Source organism: Scyliorhinus torazame, chromosome 7, assembly GCF_047496885.1.
Source record: "Scyliorhinus torazame isolate Kashiwa2021f chromosome 7, sScyTor2.1, whole genome shotgun sequence".
Classification (NCBI taxonomy): domain Eukaryota; kingdom Metazoa; phylum Chordata; class Chondrichthyes; order Carcharhiniformes; family Scyliorhinidae; genus Scyliorhinus; species Scyliorhinus torazame.
In genome coordinates, this window is record NC_092713.1 from 22,738,432 (window position 1) to 22,759,111 (window position 20,680).

Here is a 20,680-nt window from a genome sequence, read left to right on the forward strand (position 1 = left end):
CTGTCTCGCAACGCCAGGGACCCAGGTTAAATTCCCACCTTGGGTGACTGTCTGTGGAGTTTGTACGTTCTCCCGTGTCTGCGTGGGTTTCCTCCGGGTGCTCCGGTTTCCTCCCACAGTCCAAAGATGTGCAGGTTAGGCGGATAAGCTGTGCTAAATTTACTCTTAGTGCTGAAAGGTTAGGTGGCGTTACAGGGATAGGGCTCAGGTAGGCTGCTCTTTCAGAAGGTCGGTGCAGACTCGATGGGCCAAATGGCCTCCTTCTGCGCTGTAGGGGTTCAATGGATGCACTTGGGTTGCTCTAACTTACAAGGCTGTGTGCTAAGAGCTAGATGGTGGTGTTAAACTGGATAACCGTTTTTGGCCGACGCACACATGGGCTGAATGGCCTCGTTCTGTGTCATAAATATGTCTCCATTTCTAAAGTTTAACTTTGTTGACTTTGTGTTTATAAAAAGGAACATTCTTCACTGTAATGTGTGTGCATGGTTATAGCTACCTCTCCAATAATTTGTGAGTGTGCTGTAGTTAATGGCTCAATTTCTCAGTCTTTAACAAGCACGGCATCAACCATCACCCCCATTGGGAAGCAGCATTTGCAGAGGGCTGTCGAGCGGTATGGAGATAGGAAAGGACAAAGCCTGGAGCTGGGCTTGAACACATAAAGTCACTGTAGCCCCATTTGACCGTAGGCTGCTTTCCCCTCTGAGGGGGGGGGGGGGGGGAGAGCTGACTGGTGGTGAATTAACCTGAGGAAACACCGCACCTCAGGCACGGGGCAAGGTTGAGAAGGTGGGGCCTTCACGAAGAACCTCAGCCGGTATGGCGGTACTCTGCATCACGAACCAGCTGCCCAGCCACCTGACCTAATCCACCCCCCCTCCCACCCCGCCACCCCCCTTGAACAGATAGCCTCCTGACAGCAAGGAGAGAATATACTGCCAGCTGAGCTAAGCTGATCACCATAAATTAAACCCAGAGTTTTCTGACAGCGAAGATTTTCCTTTGAACCAGACAGCACGTAATTCACACACCGCTGATATATATTTGTTTCGATTCTGACACTTGTTACACCTGATCTTCTATGAATTTTTCAGGTGATTGAATTCTGTGACAACAAGACTCACAACTTTGAAGCCCCGAACATGCAGAACAAAATGTGCAATTACAGAAGCACTTGGGACGTGATCAGCGAGTCAGAAGATTTCACAAACAACGCTCCGACTAATATCCCTCCCCCTCCGCCAAGATTTACTTTTCTGCAAGCGAAGGATCGAGTGCTGTGTTTAGTTCTCGACACTTCGGGAAGCATGGGCGCGGTAGGAAATTATGGCCCAAAATGTTCTGTGCCTTTTAGCTTTGACAAAGGGTCATCCAGACTCGAAACGTTACCTCCTTTCTCTCCCTGCCAAGATGCTGCCAACCTGCTGAGATTTTCCAAACTTTTCTCTTTTGGTTTCAGATTCCAGTATCCGCTGTAATTTCCTTTTATTTTGGCCCAAAGTTACCTTGCTTGGGGGAGGGCACACCCCAATGTCAGGGCACTTTATCAAAAGTCTTGAAGGTCCGTGGGCTGGATTCTGCGATCCTGCGGCTATGTCCGCAGGATCGGTTTGGCCTTACGACCAGAAAGTCGGCGCCGCCCCCGCACCGATCCGTCCGGTGGGGGGCTGGCAGCCGTGCAGCATAAAGCCCCCCCGGCTTTACCTGCGGATACAGCCGCAGAACGGCCGGGTCCGTGGCTGCGCATGCACATGGCGGCAGCATGCGGTGTGGCCACGCCGTACAACATGGCACCGTCAAAAACTGCCCCGCTGTACCGTAACCAGCCTCACCACTTCCGGACCACCCTACCAGTCCCTCCAGCCCCCAACAAAGGTGCCCCTGCCAGCGGAACGGCTCCCCCCTGACTGTTGGGGCTCTGGACTCAGTCTGCAGCCGACACGCGAGGTCCCCGAAAGGTGTGAGCGCACGCGAGCGACGCCGTTGGGGACTCGGCTCTTCGGGGACCTCAAGTGACGTCCTGGGGCCGTCCTTATGGCGTGCGGCGTACGCGTATGCCGTTTTTAAGGAGGCGGAGCACCGCAAATGCCCTCCCCAATTCTGGCGTAAATGTGGATTCTCCGGCCGATCGCCGAACATGATTTTGGCGTCGGTGATGGGAGAATCCCGCCCCATGTATAGCTTATCAAACACATTCCCCTCATCAGCCCTCTCTCCTCACCAAAGCATCACTCAGGTTCGTTGAACATAATTTGACTTTAACAAATCCTGTTGGGCATAAATGCAAGAGTAAAATACTGCAGATATGGGTAATCTCTGCCAAAACTCAGAAGGTCAGGCAGCATCGATTGGGTGTTGAAGGTCATTGACCTGAAACGTTGACTATGGGCGGGGTTCTCCGGCCGCGTCCGCCCGGCAACCGGAGAATCCTGCCCGAGGTCAATGGACTTCTCCATTGTCCGCCTCTCGCCCGTGGCGTTCTTGCGGTGGGCGGGGCGGGGGAATCCAGCCCTCTGATTCTCTCCACAGACTCTCATAGAATCACAAACTCCCCACAGTGCAAAAGGGGGCCATTCAACCCATCAAGTCTGCACAACCCCCTGAAAGAGCACCCTACCTGGGTCCATGCCCTGCCCTATCCCCATCTGATCTGCTGCGTATTTCCAGCGCTTTCTGTTTTTATTTAACAAAGGCGTTCCTTAATTCATCCACACTTGTCCAAGACTGCAGTTACTGTGTGTGACATCTCAACCAGAAAGTGCGGTGCTCCCTCAGTACTGCACTGTCGTGTTAGCCTAGATAACGTGCTCAAGTCGGTTCGGACTGCGATCCACAAAGCAAATGATGGGGGATTTTGTAAAATTACCTTGAAAAAAGTATTCTGTTACTCTCTTAAATACCGAATCTAAAAATGGGAAGGTGGCTGAAGGAGGTTGAGTTCTGAATCTGACTTGCGTTCCTTTTGTACGCAGGAAACCCGAATTCAAAGGCTCAAACAGGCAGCTGGGATATTCTTGCTGCAGATCATCGAAGATCAATCAGAAGCTGGCATTGTTACTTTTAGCAGTTCTGCATCTGTTCGATCACAGTTGAGACTAATTGATGGTGACAATGTACGGAAGGAGCTTACCAACCTTCTACCCACACAGGCTAGTGGCGGAACTAATATCTGTGCAGGGGTTCGGGCAGGTTTTCAGGTAGGTCCTGGAGTCCTGTAAGTCTTTTAATAATCCACTACTGTCCACACAATTATTTCATCTATTTTCCCGTGTTGACAGTAACTAACTGCTTTGCAGGTACTTCGCGGTGACGACGGTGCCACGCGCGGTGATGAAATCATTTTGCTGACTGATGGGGAGGACGGTGGAATAAGCAGTTGCTTCGCCGAGGTTAAACAAAGTGGGGCAGTTGTCCACACTATAGCATTAGGACCAAGTGCGGCCGTAGCGTTGGAACAGCTGTCAAGCATGACAGGCAAGTGCTATTTAATGCTGATCAATAATTACATTTGATTTGAGTCGCAAACAAAGGCAGGAATTAACTGGTGATTTGAAGTAATGTTGAATATCATAGAATTTACAGTGCAGAAACAGGCCATTCGGCCCATCGAGTCTGCACCGGCTCTTGGAAAGAGCACCCTCCCCAAGGTCAACACCTCCACCCTATCCCCATAACCCAGTAACCCCACCAACCACTAAGGGCAATTTTGGACACTAAGGGCAATTTAGCATGGCCAATCCACCTAACCTGCACATCTTTGGACTGTGGGAGGAAACCGGAGCACCCGGAGGAAACCCACGCAGACATGGGGAGGATGTGCAGACTCCGCACAGACAGTGACCCAAGCCGGAATCGAACCTGGGACCCTGGAGCTGTGAAGCAATTGTGCTATCCACAATGCTACCGTGCTGCCCAAAATATACCAAGCATTCACTGACTAAGATGTATTACGATCCCAGACCAGACCCCAACACTGGCTAGGATACTGGTCAGAAACCCCAATATTTGATTTTAATTTTATAAGACTGTGAGGAAAGGTTACCTCGCTCCAGGAGTGATTGCACGAAGAAACAAGGGCTGGATTCTCCGTTTCAGAGACTATGGGGGCGATTCTCTGCTCCCGCTTCGGTTGGGAGAATCACCTGGCGCGCCATTTTCCCCCGCGACGCCGGTCCGATGCCCTCCCGCGTTTCACTCAATCGGCGAGAACGGCCCTGTCGAGTTCTGCGCGGCGCAGGCCGGAGAATCGCCTGGGACACCCAAAATGGCGATTCTCCGCTACAACCGCTATTCTCCGGCCCAGATGGGCCGAGCGGCCTGCCCAAAATGACGACTTCCCGCCGGTGCCATCCACACCTGGTCGCTGCCGGCGGGAATAGCGCGGGAACGCTGGGGGGGCGACCTGTGGGGGGGCTAGGGGGGTTCTTTCACTGGGGTAGGACTCAAAATGGATCTGGCCCGCGATCGGTGCCCACCGATCGGCGGGCCAGCATCTCTGAAGGAGGACCTCCTTTCCTCCGCCGCCCCGCAAGATCCATCCGACATCTTCTTGCGGGGCAGCCTCGGGGAAGACGGCAACCAAGCATGCGCGGGTGACACCAGTTACGCGGCGGATGACACGGCGCCGCTTTTATGCAGCGCCAATGTCGGCGCGCGCTGACGACGCTGCTTTCGTGACACGCCCCCCGAGTTTCTCGCGGCCCCGATCCTAGCCCATTTTCGGGCCCTGAATCGGTCGAGATCGGGCCGTTTTGCGCCGTCGTGAACCTCGACGCCGTTCACGACGGCGTGGGCACTTAGTCGCGGGAGCAGAGAATGGCGCCCATGTCCCCACACCGTTGTGAAAACGATGGTCTTTTACGCCAGGAAAACTGCCATCAAAAGGCCATAGATTCTCCGTCTTGCAGGGGGCGAGCAGACAGCTGTCATGGAGCTCACAGTTCAAGATGCCGATACGGCCACCCGCACTTCCTGGTCAGAGGCCGCGCATGTGCATGGCGGCCTCCAGCGGCTGCGGGGTGCTCCATGGCGGACTCAGATCGCGGACATGGATCATGGAAATAGTGCCCCGATTGACGCCCGACCCAGACCACCCGCACAAAAAAACCCCAGTCCCGAATGATGCCCCCCCCGGCCTTCCGATCGGCCCGCCCCCAACTGTGGCGGCTTCGCGAGTTTCAAACAAAGAACAAAGAACAAAGAAATGTACAGCACAGGAACAGGCCCTTCGGCCCTCCAAGCCCGTGCCGACCATACTGCCCGACTAAGCTACAATCTTCTACCCTTCCTGGGTCCGTATCCTTCTATTCCCATCCTATTCATATATTTGTCAAGATGCCCCTTAAATGTCCCTATCGTCCCTGCCTCCACTACCTCCTCCGGTAGTGAGTTCCAGGCACCCACTACCCTCTGCGTAAAAAACTTGCCTCGTACATCTACTCTAAACTTTGCCCCTCTCACCTTAAACCTATGCCCCCTAGTAATTGACCCCTCTACCCTGGGGAAAAGCCAGGCAGGCAGGCAAGCCAACGGCAGGACCAGATTAGAACCACGCCGTCGGGAATTCGGTCGGTCAGGGATGGAGAATAGCGGGGCGGGCCTCAGGCAATGTCCTCAGGTGTTGAATACTCAACGTGGCGTACTCCCCGAGTACGCCGCTTTTTGGGAGGGCGGAGAATCACGGACCCCGCGCTGGTCCAGATTTTATGCGGCGAAATGGATTCTCTGCCCAGTCACTGAACGTGATTTCGGTGTCGGGGTGCAGAGAATCCAGCCCTAGGAATATGAACATTAAAGCAAACTTTATTACTAACACAGTATTAAAATATTTTTAACATCACACCAGAAAATAGCTTACAATTACCCCATAAACAATACTACTTAATAAAGTGAATACAATACCCTCAATTACTATCTTTATTCTCACTTAGACAACAAGGAATTAAAATCATCTCAGCTCAATCGACTTTTAAATACCACTGGCACTCAGGAATACTTGCTTGACAGAGATATTGGGCGAAATTCTCCTACCCGTCCCGTCACATTTCTGCGCCGACCGGCCGGCGGGAGTCTCCGTAACACCGGCCGGTCAATGGGGTTTCCCATTGTGGGGCAGCCCCACGCCGTCGGGAAACCCCCGGGCGCCGGCAGAACGGAGACTCCCGCCGGCGGAGAATGACGCCCATTCTTTGAGAAAGAAAGATATTTTGACACTGCTTTCAAGACAAGATCTGACTTCTGTCAGACCCATGCAGAAACTCTGGCTGTATGTCTTCCAAAGATGCTTCTCAGCTGGTTTCAGCTCCCCCTTGTTCTCAGACAAGTCTGCACTGCTTTAAAGTCTGTTCATGTCTTTTAACTTAACTGCAGAGAGCAAACTAAACTGTGGTCACAAATTCAGCTAAAACTCCACTGCCTAGCTTTTCCTACAAAATTCCTGAAACCTTAGCTCTACCCAGTAACGACATCATCTAACCAAGCCAAAATCAAATTAATTCCACAGGGAATCCCCGTAATCTAAATGACTTTAGGCCAAGCTTTTTATGATGCTTTAATTGCACCCCTTGCTCCCAACCTTTCAAATTAGTATATTCAAAATAACATGGCGGCAGCAGTCGCACACTAACACAGGCTTTTAACCCTTACTGCACCAAATACATATAATGCAATATCTCTGAAATTCCTGCATTAATCACAGATGAAAATGCATTTTTATAGACTCCCTTGATGATTCAGTGAGTATTTGAGCTTTACAAACCAGCAATGTTCTAGGGTTAAAAATAGTAAAGAACTCCCAATGATGCAGAATACTCATGATCTCAGGATCTCCCGAGGCGATTTCTGGCCAATAGGTGATATTATTTTTGAAGAGTAGTCCCTGTGCAATGTAGAAAACAGATCTGGGCTACCTTAGATGACATCAAAAATAATAATCTTTATTGTCACAAGTAGGCTTACATTAACAATGTACATTAACAATGTACATTAACAATTACATTAACAATTACATTACAATGAAGTTACTGTGAAAATCCCCCAGTCGCCATATTCTGGCGCCTGTTCAGGTACACGGAGGGAGAATTCAGAACATCCAATTCACGTAACAGCACGTCTTTCGGGACCTGTGGGAGGAAACCAGAGCACCCGGAGGAAACCCACGCAGACACGGGGAGAACATGCAGACTCCACACAGACAGTGACCCAAGCCGAGAATCAAACTTAGGACCCTGGAGCTGGCAACAGTGCTACCCACTGTGCTACCGTGCTGCCCATCAGCTAGCTAGCTCCATGGGCGGCCCGGCGGCACAGTGGTTAGCACTGCTGCCTCACAGCACCAGGGACCTGGGTTTGATTCCGACCTCAGGTGACTGTGTGGAGTTTGCACGTTCTCCTCCCACAGTCCAAAGATGTGCAGGTTAAGTGGATCGGCCATGATAAATTGCTCCTTAGTGTTCAAAGATGTGCAGGTTTTGCGGGCTTGTGGGATTATGGGGATAGGGCCTAGGTGTGGTGGTCTTTCAGAGAGTCGGTAGGGATTCAATGGGCCAAGTGGCCTCCTTCTTCACTTTGGGACTCGATGGGTATGAATTACCAGATAAAAACCGGATACCAGCCAGAATTGACACAATATCAGTTCAAGAGCACAAGGGGAAATCTCCGGAGAAAGGGAAATGTTTCTGATTAGTAACTGTTCTGTAAACAGCAAAGGTAAATCCCTCTGAGCATCGTTGTAACATTGCAAACATGAAAGGAAGTTAATAATTATAGTGTTATGCTGACATGGAGGAGGGATGGAGGGAGGTAGAAATGGAGAGAGGGAGGGAGGGAGGAATGGAGGGGGGGAGGAAGGGATTGCTTTGCATGCAGCCATTAAATTGCATGTTGTGACATGAACCAGTCGGTCTGTGTAAGTAAGATTCCACAAACAGCAAAGAATGTAGGTAACTAATTAAGTTGTTTTGTTTTGGTGGTATTTATTGAAAGAGAAATATTGATGAAGGAATCTGCTCTTCTTCAAATTGTGTCATTGGTTCTGGCATGCTTTTGAATTTAAGCCCATTAGGCCAACGAGAGATTTTACATAAATATGATGCTATTGATAGATTTGACTCATGAGGGACACATCGTCACCTTTTTAAGGCAATTATGGATCAACCATGTGTGTTGGCCTTGCTGGTGAAGCTTATATCCCAGGAGTAAATAAAGTGAGGTAGTGCAGTAAAGGAGTATCCTCCCGTTGGGCTCTTCCAGCTACTCTGCACTCCACCACCCCCCACCGGCGTGGAGGCGGCTCGCTCTGGCTGCTGGCTTCTGGCGGGATGTTCTGGTCCCGCCGATGCCGAGGGAGCTTTGTGTGGTCTGCCCCTCCCGCCACCGGGGAACCCGCCGCAGTGGGTGGGGTGGGAGGGTGTGGGGAGGAGGTGTCGCCTTCGCCACGACCGGAATATCCCGCGGGTGGGAACGGCTGGAAAATCCTGACCATTGTTCCTCTCTAAACCCTGTCCTTTGTTGCACTACAGCTTAAGACCACTGGGAATTTGAACACCTGAGTGTATTTGAATACGATTGCTCTTTTCAAAGCTACTATTTGAATGTGGAACGCGTTCACATAAATAAAGGGAAGTTAGGTAAATACATGAGGCAGAAAGGATTAGGAGGATATGTTGATGGGGTGATGTGAAGTACATAGAGTGGGAGAAGGCTTGTATGGTGCATGAACACCAGGAAAGATCAGTTGGGCTGGATGGTGTGTTTCTAAGCTTTAACTTGAAGTAATTCCATGAATTATTTAGGGTACAAGCATATACATTACAGAGTTAACTGTCACTTCAGCAATTAGTGCTACTCAACCCACAATATGGCATGGGTGAGCTGTGCCTTGTGGGCAGCATGGTAGCATAATGGCTAGCACTATGGCTTCACAGCGCCAGGGTTCCAGGTTCGAATCCTGGCTTGGGTCACTGTCTGTGCAGAGTCTGCATGTTCTCCCCGTGTCTGCGTGGGTTTCCTCCGGGTGCTCCGGTTTCCTCCCACAAGTCCCGAAAGACATGCTGTTAGGTAATTTGGACATTCTGAATTCTCCCTCTGTTTACCTGAACAGGCGCCGGAGTGTGGCGACTGGGGGTTTTTCACAGTAACTTTATTGCAGTGTGAATGTAAGCCTACTTGTGACAATAAAGGTTAGATTTTAGAAGAACTCACTATGATTTTTTTCAAAGTCTTGTTTTGACCCCTACCTAATTGCCAAGATCAATTTCAGAAGCTACCTTATCTGTTCAAAGCACCTACTTAAAGTCACCCCAAAATATTGCTGAACAGCACTTTTTATCACCAGTTTTGTTAATAGGTTTTGCGATTTAAATTTGTGCAAAGCTTTTATTCCAGTCAGTTGCCAGCACAACATTAATTGAATCATTTTTAATCTTAATTCTTTAGGAGGTTTGATCTATGCAGCTACTGATAAATTGGATGAAAATGGACTAATTGATGCATTCACTGGATTAGTATCGGGAAATGGTAACATGAGCCAACAGTCAATCCAGGTTTGGATTACCCTTCGGAGAAAGACTTCCCAGTATTTCGCTTTGTTCTTACAAATGCTTTGGTTGTAAAAAAATATATATTTTGTTTCCTTACAGCTCGAAAGTACTGGAAAGAGCATAGTCAGTAACAATTGGTTCAATGGCACAGTTTTCATTGATAAAACAGTTGGGAACAACACATTCTTCGTTATCACCTGGCAGACCAATTTACCCTATATTTTAGTACACGAACCCAATGGAAAGACTTACTCCAGTGGAGACTTTGACAAAGACAACACCTTACTCACAGCTAGGCTTAAAGTTCTTGGCAAGGCACAGGTATGGTTGGCGCTGGACTGTGCGTTTTATTTCTTCTGCGTTTCACCATTGGTCTCCTGTCTTTGAATTAAAAATTATATGTCTTCCATCAGACAGGAGCCTGGAATTACGCAATACAAAACAAAGCCCCAGGAGCTCAGGTCATAACCGTCACGGTAACATCCAGGGCAGCAGATGAGAAAGTACCCCCTGTCACGGTCAACGCGCACCTCGGGCAAGAGACAGCAGCTTGGCCTAAACCAATGGTCATTTTTGCAGAAGTCAGTCAAGGTTTCCGGCCTGTTATCGGTGCAAAAGTAAAGGCCACGGTGGAGCGGCCTGATGGTCAGTCTATAGCTCTCGTACTATTGGATGATGGTTCAGGTAAATATCTCCATTGTTATGGAAGCCACTTAACAATTGGTTACTTTTCATTGCACTTAGAGTCGGGCATTATCAGAAGGTAAGCTAATCTTCTACACATTCAACACTGTACTTGACAACTTATTTGTCTTTTTATCTTTAGGGAGTGATATTGCCAAAAATGATGGTGTTTATTCTCGGTACTTTACTAATTTTGGAGGCAACGGGAGATACAGTGTTAAAGTATCTGTCCAGGGAAAAGATGGAGTAGCAAGATTAACAACCAGGAAGCAAAGCCGCGCTATGTACATCCCAGGATATGTACAAAATGGTAATGTATTGATGGGATAATATACATATTTGATATTGCAGTGTAGTGCCGGTTTCTGCCCCTACCTCAGCTTGTTTGCTCTTGAAACTTTCACCCATGACTTCGCCGCCTCCACATTTGACAAATCCAATGTTTTCTTGGACAACCTTCATCATCCTTGACCAGCACCTCAGCTAAAACCTACATCCTAGCCCACACTCGGTCACGCTCACTCATTACCCTTATCGTCATTGGCTGATATCAGCCCCCAGTTCCCTCTATGCCTCCAATTTAAAATTCCTATAACTCTTTCATGGTCTCATCCCTCTTATTACCTCTGAGCCTTGCAAGCACAACTCTTAATTCTTCTGTGTCTGGCTTCTTATACACCTTACTCCTTTTGCCCTGGTTGAGCCTTCAACTACCCAGTTTCTGGAGTTCCCTCTCTACCTACTTCTCCTCTGTTAAAGTCTTGTTGAGCAAATCTTTGGTCATCACACTTCCTTCTGCCTTTGCATTACTTCCTTGATTTTGTCCCTGTGAAGCTGTTAATTATATAAATGGCAGTGATGGTTATGGCTACGACACTAGATTAATAACCCACCTAGTTTCTACCTCTCCTGGATAAATGCCTAAGTAATCAAATTAATTTCTAATTTGTGGGCTAGCTCAGGGAAATTGAGGGATACAAGATGATAAAAGGTATGGATAAATTGGATGCGCAGTGGATGCTGCCTCTTGTGGGGCATTCTAGAACGAGAGGTTAGGATAAGGAGGGACAAATTTACAACAGAGTTGAGGAGAAACTACTTCTCCCAAAGGGTTGTGAATCTGTGGAATTCGCTACCCCAGAGTGCGGAGGATGCTGGGACAGTAAGTAAATTTGAGGAGGAGTTAGACAGATTTTTAATTGGTAATGAGTTGAAGGGCTAACGGGCAGAAAGGTGAAGATAAGGCCAGGATGAGATCAGCCATGATCGAAAGGCGGAGCAAACTCGATGGGCCAAATGGCAAATTCTGCTCCTATATCTCATATCAGTAAGTATTGATTGATTGATTGATATTTATTGTCACATGTACCGACATACAGTGAAAAGTAATTTTCTGCGACCAACAAGAGCAGCATAGTGCATCGTGAATAGTGTAAGTACAGTATTGAAGTACAATATTGATCACATCCCACAAACACATAAAAGCAATTCCATTTTTTTTGTCAAGTGCAATCATTTCCACGCGATACGTTCAGTTGCAGAAGATTCTTTGACTCATTTGATCTGACCATTTAGGCATAACAACCCTATCGCAATAGAGTCTTGCTGAGGTGCCTGGCACCTTTAATGGGCAATTGGCTGATAGGATCACATGACCCAGAAAAAAACAGTCAGTGACCAGCTTGGGGGCTCGCCCGAGCAAGCACGGGCTTTTGCCTCAGATCGATTCCAGTTGCCGACTGACAGCCACAAAGCTGCAAGACTCTGTAAGATAATGGCCGCGATTCTATCACCGTGAATCGTGGGCGAGGTTCAAATTGGGCTTCGCGCCGGGGGCAAATCCTTGCACGAGTCATCTGACTTGTGATGCTCGGCGCAATCTGGATCACGCCCTCGCTGATATTTAAATGAGTTATTAGGCTCATTTAATTTAAATATGCACGACCATCTTGACGTCGTATTCACCTGGCAACCGGGAATCAGCGGCCGCACCGGCGAGGATTCAACCGGGCGCTGAATAGTTGGAGTAGTACTGGTCTCCACATGCGGAAACTAGCCATAATGGCCAGAAGTGTGCCACAGGGGAAATACCTCCACTCGGTAGATTAGGTTAGTTTGATGCCTTCACTGAGGATTGACACAGTGTATAGAATGTCTGCGTTATTATGTTATGGCCAATGGAATAGAGGGGGAGGGGAAGGAGATTGCAACCCAGGCCTACAATCTAATCAACAGCCTGATGTTCCTGAGTGTGCCGCATTCTCGCTCAGTCATGAAGATAGTGGATTTGGTGAAGGCACAGTATCACCAAAAGCCCACAGTCATCCTGCAGCATTTTAAGTTTCATTGCACGGGGAGAGCCGCAGGAGAGACCATTGCAACCCACATTACAAAGCTGAGGAAAATTGCAGAGCGCTGCAACTTTGGGGTCACCCTGAACGATATGCCAAGAGCTCGCTTGGTTTGTGGAGCCGATAATGAGGCCATCCAGAGAAAGCTGTTGGCGGAAACAGATCTCAATTTTTAAAATGGCGCTGGAGACGCTGTTAGTGCCGGAAAATGCGGAGAACGGCACACAAGAGAGGGCAAAATGGCGGCGTGGTTCCTCAGTTAGGGCGGGAAGCTGCAGTCAGCGGTGGTGCCAAAAATGGAGATGCTAGTTATAAATGGGAAGTAAATGTAGCAGCAAGCAGAGTCAGAGGATTTAGGAGACTGAATGCAGCACGAAGGATTGAAACAAAGTGATACCGGTGTGGAGGTAATCACTCCCCAGAAGCTTGCAGATTTACGGAAGCAGAATGCTAGTCATGCCACAGGAAGGGGCACTACAGGCCCCGATGCAAGAGCAAGTCAAGCATGTTCAGCACTCGAGGCACATCTCAAGTACACAGTGCAGAAGATTTGCCTACAGGTGACTTGAGTGTTCATAAGACTAGAAGCAATAGGGGTAGGCCATTCGGCCCCTCGAGCCTGTTCCATCATTCAATAGGATCATGGCTGATCCCACATTCCTCATGTCTTTTCCCCATAACCCTTGACTGCCTTACTGATCACAAATTTATCTCAGCCTTAACTATACGCAAGGACTCTGACTTCTCTGTGGCAAGGAGTTCCAAAGACTCACCTCCCCCCCCCCCCCCCCCCCCCCCCCCCCCCGGAGAAGAAATTAATCTCAGTCATAAATAGGGGCTGGTTTAGCACAGTGGGCTAAACAGCTGGCTTGTAATGCAGAACAAGGCCAGCAGTGCAGGTTCAATTCCCGTACCAGCCTCCCCGAGCAGGCGCCGGAATGTGGCGACTAGGGGCTTTTCACAGTAACTTCATTGAAGCCTACTTGTGACAATAAGCGATTATTATTATTATTAAATTGGAATCCCTTTACTCTGAGACTGTGCCCTCTGGCCCTCGACTCCTCTCAGCATTTACCCTGTCATGACCCTGAAGAATCCGATATGTTTCAATGCGATCACCTCTCATTCTCCTAAATTCTAATGAGTAGAGTCTAACCTGTTTAACCTTTGCTCGTTAGACAATCCCTCCATACTGGGATCATCCCAGGGAACCTTCTCTGAACCACCTCTGTAGAACCCGAACAGGAAAGACGGCAGGAACACACGGTATGGTCGGAATGAACAACTGGTTTGTTATGCTATACACAGAGATAACAAATCTACCCCCTCCTCCTCTCCCTAAAGGGCCACCCTCCTCGGCCTGCACCCAGGTCAGGGTTTTTATACAGTGTCGATTCCCCTTGTTAACGTGAAACCCTGCCCCCAATTACCGGGGGTTACCGGGGGAGTTCATACTCAGCTGTGTAAGGGGGAAATAATTAGGGGCTGGTTTTGCACAGTGGGCTAAACAGCTGACTTGTAATGGAGAACAAGGCCAGCAGCACGGGTCCAATTCCCGTACCTGCCTCCCCAAACAGGTGGCGGAATGTGGCGACTAGGGGCTTTTCACAGTAACTTCATTGAAGCCTACTTGTGACAATAAGTGTTTATTATTATAAAATGAAGCACAGTCATTGGCCCTCAAGGGGGACATAACAGCCACCAAAATATCTTTCCTTAAAGAATGGGACCAAAACTGCTCCCAGTGCTCCAGATGTTGTCTCACCAGGACCTTGTACAGCTGCAGCAAGGCTTCCCGACTCTTATACTCCAACCTCTTGAAATAAGGGCCAATATTCTGTTACCCTTCCTGATTACCTGCTGCCCCTGTGTGCTAGCTTTCTGCGTTTCACAGGATCACAGAAAAGTTACAGCACAGAAGGAGGCCATTTGGCCTATCTTGTCCATGCCAGCCCAAGGACACCCAGGTGCCCTTTCCAATCCCACCTTCCTGCACCCGCTCCACAGCCCTGTGGTTACAGCAATTAAGGTGCAGGGCCAGGTACCTTTTTAAAAGAGTTTAGAGTCTCTGCCTCCACCACCAACATGGGCAGCGAATTCCAGATTCCCACGACCCTCTGCGTAAAAAAGCTCTTCCTCCTGTCCCCTCTGCACCTTCTGCCTCTTATCTTGATTCTATGTCACCCGGTTCTGGTTTAGCACAGTGGACACAGCTGGTTTGTAATGCAGAACAATGCCAGCAGCGCAGGTTCAATTCCCGTACCGGCCTCCCTGAACAGGTGCCGGAATGTGGCGACTAGGGGCTTTTCACAGTCACTTCACTGAAGCCTACTTGTGACAATAAGCGATTGTTATTATTCTAGAATTCTCCACCAAGGGAAACAATTTTATTCTGTACGCTCTATCTCTTCCCCTCATTATTTTGTACACCTCGTGCCCAAGTACCCCCAAGTCCCGTTGAGTTGCAGCTATTCAGCAGTTTTTCTCTATTTAAATAATATTCTGTTCTTTTGTTCTCCCTTCCAACTTCACATTTTCACACATTATACTCCATCTGGCCACTTACTAGCCTGTAATCTCTTTTCAAGCTGTCTGGATCCCTCTCGCAACTTGCCTTTCCACCTATTTTTGTGTTGTCTGCAAATTTGGGGCTACAGTTGTTATGGGAGAGGCGTTTTCAGAACCCCAAAATGTATCATGGAGTTCAACCAACCTCCCACTTTAATGTATTTGTTGCTTTTCCTAGCACACGGCTTGTTCCCTAGGTGTGGGATTACAATTATGGACACGTGGGTTTTTAAACACAAAACAATGTTTATTCCATGAACTTAACTTAACATCTTAAATAAACATTGGATCTCTTAACACCCCTAACTTCAAAGTTAACTCTGAAAATATTACAACAGTAAATAATTCCTCAAAATGTTCCTTCAAACTTCCAAGAGACTTAACACCTTTAAACAGAATCACATCAGGTTAAAGGCTTTACTATTATGAGTTTAAATCACCCAAATGATCCAGAGATAGTCTTTCATGGCAGAGATCACAGCAAATCCAGCTCACTGCAACACACAGACACTCCCCAAGCTCTTTTCCTCCAAACTGAAACTTCAAAATGGCTGAACTGCTCAGCTCCACCCACTCTCTGACATCACTGTTTTCTTAAAGGTACATTGCTTAAACATCCATGTCTTAAAGGTACTCTCACATGACACCTCCCCCCAAGAAAAAAAAATAATCCATCAACTTCAAGATGGTTTCATTTTTCACTTTTGCACCATCCACTGAGAAATGCACACAGTAAATATACCTTTTTGTTTTAAAAAAAAAACAACACACGCAAACAGGTATAATAATATAGTCCATTTTTCTTTGTTCTTCTTCCTCCAACCGAAATCCTTCTCGATTGACAGTCTCTTTGAACAAAGTCTCTGCACGATCCATCCATTCCTCTACTCCTCGGCATTTCTCTTTAGAATCAGATACTTTAGTTCAATCTGACCACAGAGCCCCTTAATATTCTCCAATACAGGAACATTGGTGATCACAGCTTTCAGGCAGTCAAATGCCTGTTGAAAGTCCGCTGTTCATTGAATTTTTTTACGTTTCTTCAGCAATTCCAACAGTGGAGTAATCACGCCACAAAACCTTTGCACAGTTGTTCGATCAAATCCACTCATGCTAAGAAATCGCATTATTTTCCTTCACCTTGAGGGTATCGGAAACTCCGCAAGGAAAGTGATTTGGGCTTCTCCAAAATCACTTTCGGCTAGGTTCATCACCAAACCCGCCACCTGAAGTCGATTGAAGAACTCCATACAATGTTTAAAATGTTCTTTCCATGTCTGGAAGTTGAAACTAAAAGCAGATTGTCCCACTTTCTCAATGCAATCCTTCAAGCGTGGGATAGGGTAAGAGCCCGTTCTGGTAACTGCATTCACCTTTCGATAGTCCACACACAACCGTTGGGTACCATCTGGTTTAGGTACCATCACTATGGTTGAGCTCCATTGGCTGCAACCCACTTCAATAATGCCATTTTTAAGCATACTTTCAATCTCTTTGTTAAACTGTGCCAATTTAAAAGGGTTAAGTCTATATGGATGTTGTTTGATAGGAACAGCATTTCCCACATTTACATCATGTATAGCCATTATAGTACTTCCCAATTTATCTCTACAAACTTGTCCATGTGATATCAATAACTCTTTCAGGTCAGTTCGTTTTTCCTCTGGAAGGTAACTTAACAATTCATCTCAATTTTTAAGAACATACTCATTTTCCAATTTAATTTGAGGTATGTCAAATTCACAGTCATCTGGATTTGGTTCATCACTTTGAGTTAGAATCATTAAAACCTCCTTTTTCTCTCCTTCCCTTTCAAAGTACCTTTTAAGCATATTCACATGACACACTCTGTGAGTCTTCCTTCTATCTGGTGTTTTTACCACTTAATTCACCTCACTTAATTTCCTTTCAATCTGATACGGTCCACCAAACCTAGCTTTTAAAGGCTCACCTACCACTGGTAACAACACTAAAAACTTTATCCCCACTGGCAAAACTACGAAACTTGGATTTCTTGTCCGCTACCCGTTTCATCACATTTTGCGCAACTTTCAAATGTTGTCTAGCCAATTCACCTGTTCTATTTAATCGTTCCCTAAAATTTGACATGTGATCCAATAGTGTAATTTCCGATTTCTCACCCACCAATTTTTCCTTAATCAATTTAAGTGGTCCTCTTACCTCATGACCAAAAATTAGTTCAACAGGACTAAATTTGGTAGACTCATTAGATGCATCCCTAATTGCAAACAATACGAATGGAATTCCTTTGTCCCAATCCTCTGGATAATCTTGACAATTACGCCCTCAACATTGTCTTTAATGTCTGATGCCACCTTTCTAACGCTCCCTGCGGTTCTGAATGGTACGCAGTTGATTTAAATTGTTTTATTCCTAAGCTATCCATAACTTCTTTGAATAACTTTGAAGTAAAATTTGATCCTTGATCCGATTGAATTTCTGTGGGTAGTCCATATCTAGTAAAGAATTTAAGTAACTCTTCCACAATCCTTTTAGCTGTAATATTACGTACTGGAATGGCCTCTGGAAACCTAGTAGACACATCCATTATAGTCAAAAGATATTGATTCCCACTTTTTGTTTCAGGAAGCGGTCCTACACAATCAATTATGACCCTCGTAAAAGGTTCCTCAAATGCTGGAATGGGTATTAAGGGCGCTGGTTTTATTACTGCTTGAGGTTTCCCTATCACTTGACATGTGTGACATGATTGACAAAATTTAACTACATCTTTATGTAGTCCAGGCCAATAAAAATGTTTCTGGATTTTAGCTTGAGTTTTCCTTATTCCCAAATGACCTCCCACTGGTACCTCATGTGCAACTCGCAACACCTCCTTTCTATACCCTACCGGCAATACTACTTGATGAACTTCTGCCCACTTTTCATCCGCCTGCATGTGTACAGGTCTCCATTTTCTCATCAAGACATCATTTTTATGGTAATAACACTCTGGTATACTCTCAGATTCCTCTTCCATATATGCTTTCTGATATATCCGTTTTATTTCTACATCTTTCTGTTGTAACTCCGCCAATTTTCCTGAACTAAAAATATCCGCCTCATCCTCCACCTGTTCTTGTTCTTTTTCAACCATCTGATCAAAAATCGTTTCTGATAATTGCACTTCAACTTCATCTTCACTCTTTGATTTTCCCTCTTGTCTTAACCTGTGACTTTGCAACCTTGTTATTACACAATCCGGAAAAATCCCAGGATATTCATCCTTCAATCCTTCAGTTGTCTGATTTTCCACTGGCTTATCACCCACGGTAGGCATCACTCCCACCTGCAATCCAGCTATATCATTACCCAAGATAAACTGTATTCCTGGACAAGATAGTTTATCTATTGCTCCTACTACCACTTTACCACTCTTCACTGGACTTTCCAACCTTACCTTATATCATGGAACGCTACACCTCTCACCCTGAATTCCACATATCACCACCTTTTCTGGCAACATTCTTCCCAAACTACATAATTCCTCATCTCTTACCATTAAAGATTGACTAGCCCTGTATCTCTTTAAATTGTGACTTCTTTACCTGCTCCTCCTGATACACATGAGTAAACTTTACCCACACAAGTAAATTCTTTAAATACATCGGGCACCTCCTTAACAATTACTTCTTGAACAGGCTGTACAATCGTTTGCACCTCCTTCACTTCCCTTGGGCTTTCCTTTACCACTCTCACAACCCCACTGTCTTATCCTGTTTTACCACATCAGCCTTCCCAGTGCTTTTCTTCAACCACCAACACTGTGACTTTACATGGCCTAGTTTATTACAGTGAAAACATCTGAACCTTTTCATTTCTTTTCCACCCTCGTGGATTTCTTTTTTAATCTGAGGTACACTCTCTTTATTGTCTCCCATCAGATCATCTTTACCTTTACCACTTGAGTATTTCTCATGTCCCCAGTTTCTATCCCTCACCGGCTGAAACTGATGTCAGAAACCAATCTTTGATTTATGAAGTAATTCATGATCATCTGCCATTTCCGCTGCTAATCTCACAGTTTTAACCCTCTGTTCTTCCACATGAGTTCTCACTACATCAGGAATTGAATTTTTCAACTCCCCCAAAAGTATAATTTCTCTGAGAGTTTCATACGTTTGGTCTATTTTCAAAGCCCTTATCCACCTATCAAAACTACTCTGTTTGAGCCTTTCAAACTCCATGTATGTTTGACCAAATTCTTTCCTTGAATTTCTAAACCTTTGTCTGTAAGCTTCAGGCATGAGCTCATATGCACTTCAGATGGATTTCTTCACCTCCTCATACGTTCCAGATACCTCCGGTAGTGATGCAAACACTTCACTAGCCCTACCTACCAGCTTAGTTTGAATCAGTGATACACACATGTCCTGTGGCCATTGCATTTGTTTAGCTACCTTCTCAAATAAAATGAAAAAGGCTTCTACCTCCTTCTCGTCAAACCTTGGCAATGCTTGGACATATTTAAATAGATCCCCACCACGTCTTCGACTATGATGCTGTGTCTCATTATCCTCATCCATCTCCTCCAACTGTACGTGTCCCTTTGCGTCTGCCAATTTTAACTGATTTTCATGTTTCAGAGCCATTTTCCGAAGTTCAAACTCTCTCTCTTTTTCCCTTTCCTCTCTATCTCTTTCTTTGTTTCTTTCTTCTCTCTCCTTTTACCAGTTCAGTGCAGTACCAGTGCAGTAGATAACGGGGAGCCAATGGATGTGGTGTATCTGGATTTCCAGAAAGTTTTTGACAAGGTGCCACACAAAAGGTTGCTGCATAAACTAAAGATGCATGGCATTGAGGGTAAAGTGGTAGCATGGGTAGAGGATTGGTTAACTAACAGAAAGCAGAGAGTGGGGATAAATGGGTGTTTCTCTGGTTGGCAACCTGTAACTAGTGGGGTCCCTCAAGGATCAGTGTTGGGCCCGCAGTTGTTCACAATTTACATAGATGATTTGGAGTTGGGGACCAAGTGCAATGTGGCAAAGTTTGCAGACGACACTAAGATGAGTGGTAAAGCAAAAAGTGCAGAGGATACCGGAAGTCTGCAGAAGGATTTGGATAGGTTAGGTGAATGGGCTAGGGTCTGGCAGATGAAATTCAATGTTGCCAAGTGTGAGGCTATCCATTTTGGGAGGAATAACAGCAGAATGGATTATTATTTAAACGGTAAGATGTTAAAACATGCTGCTGTGCAGAGGGACCTGGGTGTGCTGGTGCACGAGTCGCAAAAAGTTGGTGTGCAGGTGCAACAGGTGATTAAGAAGGCTAATCGAGTTTTGTCTTTCATTGCTAGAGGGATGGAGTTCAAGACTAGGGAGGTTATGCTGCAATTGTATAAGGTGTTGGTGAGGCTACATCTGGAGTATTGTGTTCAGTTTTGGTCTCCTTACCTGAGAAAGGACATATTGGCACTGGAGGGAGTGCAGAGGAGATTCACTAGGTTGATCCCAGAGTTGTGGGGATTAGATTATGACGAGAGGTTGAGTAGACTGGGACTGTACTCATTGGAAT

At 46.4% G+C, this 20,680-nt stretch overlaps 1 protein-coding gene across 1 annotated transcript in view; it reads left to right on the plus strand.

Annotated features, from left to right (window-relative positions):
- Positions 1 to 20,680, plus strand: part of LOC140426082 (calcium-activated chloride channel regulator 1-like) — a 39,379-nt gene that overhangs the window by 6,384 nt on the left and 12,315 nt on the right. Inside the window, exons 6-12 of the mRNA XM_072510421.1 lie at positions 1,098 to 1,319; positions 2,976 to 3,200; positions 3,300 to 3,477; positions 9,439 to 9,545; positions 9,642 to 9,863; positions 9,956 to 10,226; positions 10,369 to 10,536. Coding sequence (XP_072366522.1) covers positions 1,098 to 1,319; positions 2,976 to 3,200; positions 3,300 to 3,477; positions 9,439 to 9,545; positions 9,642 to 9,863; positions 9,956 to 10,226; positions 10,369 to 10,536 — 1,393 coding nt within the window. The remainder of the gene's footprint in view (positions 1 to 1,097; positions 1,320 to 2,975; positions 3,201 to 3,299; positions 3,478 to 9,438; positions 9,546 to 9,641; positions 9,864 to 9,955; positions 10,227 to 10,368; positions 10,537 to 20,680) is intronic.